The sequence below is a fragment of the Solanum pennellii genome, chromosome 7 (assembly GCF_001406875.1).
Source record: "Solanum pennellii chromosome 7, SPENNV200".
NCBI classification, from domain to species: Eukaryota; Viridiplantae; Streptophyta; class Magnoliopsida; order Solanales; family Solanaceae; genus Solanum; species Solanum pennellii.
In genome coordinates, this window is record NC_028643.1 from 75,729,892 (window position 1) to 75,734,249 (window position 4,358).

The 4,358-nt window shown below is 29.3% G+C and overlaps 1 protein-coding gene across 1 annotated transcript; it reads right to left on the reverse strand.

Annotated features, from left to right (window-relative positions):
* Nucleotides 1–549: 549 nt before the first annotated feature.
* LOC107024630 (gibberellin 2-beta-dioxygenase 1-like) lies at nt 550–2,001 on the reverse strand. Its single transcript, XM_015225620.2, has 3 exons — nt 1,491–2,001; nt 1,024–1,372; nt 550–928 (listed from the first exon to the last, which is right to left on the reverse strand). The coding sequence occupies exons 1-3, from the start codon at nt 1,892–1,894 to the stop codon at nt 686–688; spliced, it is 996 nt and encodes a 331-aa protein (XP_015081106.1). The 5' UTR covers nt 1,895–2,001; the 3' UTR covers nt 550–685.
* Between the last annotated feature and the right edge of the window lie 2,357 nt (nt 2,002–4,358).

Genomic DNA, 4,358 nt, shown 5'->3' on the forward strand with positions numbered 1-4,358 from the left:
AAATTATTTTATTTTAAAATAAATATCATCTTAAAAATTTTCTGACACAAATTAGTATGTTCTTCCACTATATCCTCTTATTGATAGTTCTTAATTCTAAAAAGAAATCTAATAAATATGGATAATTTAGTAACAATAATACTTACGTTTGATGAATATCATCATTCTAAATAAGTGAGTGTGATTCAGTCGATCAATATTTTAAAATTTATTTTTCTTTGTTGATCTAAGTGGCCTTCCTACGATAGTCCATGTGATGGCACATAGTGTAATGACATGAGCCTTGACTCGTAGCGCCATTCTCATAATGTCCTAGCAATACGAGGTCCTTAGCTCAAGCAATTTATTTTTATCTCGTTGGAGAGGGACGTGTACATAAGCCTGATTCTTTACTTTTAAATTATTCACATTCAATTTTAAAATTCATAATCTCATAGGGCTTATAATGATTCATTTTCATGTTTATAATATTTTACGTATGCACATGTATAACCAACGAATACTAGAGTGGTGAAGTGAGATACGAATATAAAAAAAACTCATAAGCCCTAGGTGTTAATATAATGATAATAACTTTAAATTACTACCTTAAAACATCATTTTTAACATAACAAGTCCTTCCTAAAGAGTTCGGACCTTTACATGTAACTATTTTCTCAAAGAGTTTAAGTTATACACACCGTTATTATAAACTTTTCTCAAATAGGACCAACCTATTATCAGCTAGTCTAGTCTTGTAAGCTGACTTTTTGTACTCAAACCATGTAAACTCTTTGTATAAACTGTCTTTTCCTTCCATTAGTGATGGCAATGGTGCTATCTTTTCACTCAATGGTGGTCCTCCAAAATATATCATTGATAGTCTTGATTTCACACTGTTTGTCAACACCCTATGTTTCACACTCTTAAACCTTCCATTAGTCATCACCTGCACGCAAATTCAAGATTTTAAGTTTATGAAATCTGAACGATCGTACTATTTCACTCGACAAGTATGAAATTTGATGAGGGTATGTTGCGTACCTGTAATGAGTCTCCAACATTGACGAAAAAAGAATTCTGATCAGATGGAACAGAAATCCAATGGCCATTTTTGAGTAAAATTTGAAGACCGGAAGTGTTGTTGGATCTTAAAATCGATATGATTTGTGGATCAGTATGTTCTCCAAATCCAATTAAATTTTGGGCATTGAATTCTTGAATATCAGGACATGGAGGATAATGATTCAGCCTGAAAACAGAGTCGCTCTTTTCATCCATCAATAGCTTACTGAAAACATTCGTCGGATGAATCTTTAATCCCTCCGCCAACATTTCAAGAATCTCACATGACATTTTCTTCACTGATGACACATAATCATTCACCGCAGCCCTGCAATAACAATAACAATAACAAAAATCAAGAAACGATAAAATCAAGAATCGAAATTTCAAGACATTACTCTGTTTTCCCCTGTTTTACTCTGTTTTCCCCTGTTTTAGTGTCTTACCGAATGTTTTCTGGATTGACACCTAATACAGATGCGAATTTCTGGTAATTGAATTCAGAATTTGTTGAAAGGAGAATGTATTCAACCCAACCGATATCGCCATTTTGTCCGATTTTCTTATTACCATAACCAAAAGGATCAGCAGGCCCTGCCTTTAGTTTCTCAGAGAGGGAAGAGGAGAAGAATTTAACGGCTTCGGAGTCGAGTTTACTTATGAATTCCATAGGAACATCATGGTTTATGACTTTGAAGAATCCGAATTCTTCGCAGGCATTAACGATGAGGTTCTTGGAGTTGGGTTTAGAGAGGTCTATTACAGGGATATCATTGATGTAAGAGGGTGATTTGAAAGAGTTTTTAACTATAGGGAAGTGATTAATGGCAGGTTTTGTTAAGACCACCATTGTTGTTGTTTTTTTGATGAAATTTAGAATTTGAAAAACTTTGGTAGAAATTGTTGTTTGTTATTATAACTGTAGGAACTTAGCTGTGTAGTAATGAAAATTTAGTAAACAACGTTATTCGTTATATATAGGGAAAACATAGTACCCACCCACCCACTCAACGCACACAGATATTAACAATTAGTATATTGGCCTAATATTTTTCGTCACTCTAATTTGACTTGGTGTCCAAGTATTGATTAATCCGTAACCGCTAATTTTTAGTTGCAAATAATATGTAAACCGCACTTATAAATTTGGGTGTGATAAGTTCGATCGAAAAAGAAAATGATAATATAAATTTGATATTTATAATGACCTAATACAATGTGAAGTTGAAATTCCTATGTGCTACTATATAAAAAAGGAAAATTCCTCGTGATCATCATTTTTCCCATACAACCTTGTATTTGTACATGGCAAGAATTAATTTTTAAGATACGAGTTCAAATAAATTTAATAATTAAAATTTTATTTTAATTCTCTAAATTTTGACTTTACGAAGTGTTTGGGTTATGGAAGGACAATTCAATTAAACTTAGTACACTATGGGCTTATATCGTTATTTTGATTTTAAAAAATTGCTTTCAATATCTTTTTCAGATATTGATAGGTCATTGAATATACAAACATTGACAAGGATTCACCTATTTCAAGAAAACACATAGTTCTAAGGTAATTTTCACTATGTCGGCAAAGTTAACGGCTTACAAGATTCACTACTTTTTATTAAAGTTTTTCATTCATTATCGAGCACTCGTTTTGTAATTTATATAATATAAATTTAGATAGAAAAGTTATGTTATGAAATAAAAATAAAAAAATAAAATTAAAAAAAAGATAATCTATTTTAGAAATTGATTGATAATGTTCTTTCTCAAAAGTAAATTTATATAGAAATTTCGAATTTAATAACACTAAGTATATATTATTTTACTATAATATTTGATGGTTATTATCGGAATTTGTATTTATCATAAGTGATTCAAGGCATTACTCTATGTTTGTGTTTATTACGAAGAAAAATATTTTTTAGCATATATATATATATATATATATTTATTTATTTTATTTTTTTTAATGTTTGATTATTTGATCAAAAAATTTTAGGCCAAAACAGAATGTAAGATTAGATAAAGTGAACAGAATTCTTTATGTGTGAACAAACTTTTGGCCAGAGTGACGTGGCCCCTTATTATTCCTAAACTTCTTTTTTTTTTTTTTAATTTCATTTTCTCGTTAAAATTTGACTACTTAAAATTTGTAAATAATTTCATTCGTAACACCGCACCATATATTTCGATAGTGACTTTCTCCTATTCAAAGTATTCCAATTTATTTATTGCGTGAAGTAGTTAAAATGTTCTGAATTTAGTGAGCATTATTACTTTGGTCATCAATTTATGCCTGGTAAAAAAAATACATATGCTTAGATATATGAATTTAAAAATGCCTCCAAACACAGACTTATTTTAACATATATTCACATAGTGTTCAATGAAACATTGTTATACTCAAAATGACCAATGAAATGCTAGTTAGCTTGAGGAAGTCTCACTTGTTCTGATTCCATCTCACTAATTTCGATCTATTATAAATATTATATTTTATATCTAATAATTCAAATATATTGTGATAGAACTTTATAGTTAAATACGTAAAAATTCTAGTCTTGAATTCGTTTTCGTGATTCCAAGAAATTGATGAAAAGAAAGTGGAGGAAATTCCGTTGAAGTGGAGTTGTCTATGTTAACGGAAGTTAAGTGGACCTTATAGAAATGAAATATTAATAATTGTGAAATGATAGAACAGAATTTTTTTTTTTTTTTAAAAAAATGGTCCCCTAATAATTCGAAAATTTGGGACTTAAATCATATATCTCATTGAGTTTGGTGTAGGTGCATTTCACATTTCCAATTAATTAGGGTACGTAAACTCTATTATTAATTTACTTTCTGACTCTGATTGTACCTATAATTGTCCACTGTCCTATTATTAATAGCAACAATAACTCATATTTATCACACTATACAGATAGTTCTTATCCATATTAAGAAACAAATCTTTATTAATAAGTTTAGTAATTACATTGTGTTTATTGTAACAAACTTTAAAACCACTGTTTGATGATCAGTAAAATAATCATCACAACTAAGGGTGTGTTTGGTATGGAGGAAAATGTTTTCCATGGAAAATGTTTTCCTAGAAAATGTTTTCCTGGAAAACAAGTAGATTTTGGACTTATTTTCTCATGTTTGGTTGGTAACTAGAAAAATATTTTCCGGAAATGATTTTTAGTGTTTAATTTATGAATTAAAAATGTTTTTGAGAGATATCTTTTATTTTTACTAGAATAAAAATTAATTTATGAGATTAAAAATATTTTTTAAAAATAAATTTTTTTTTGGGTGGTGGGGGTGGGGTG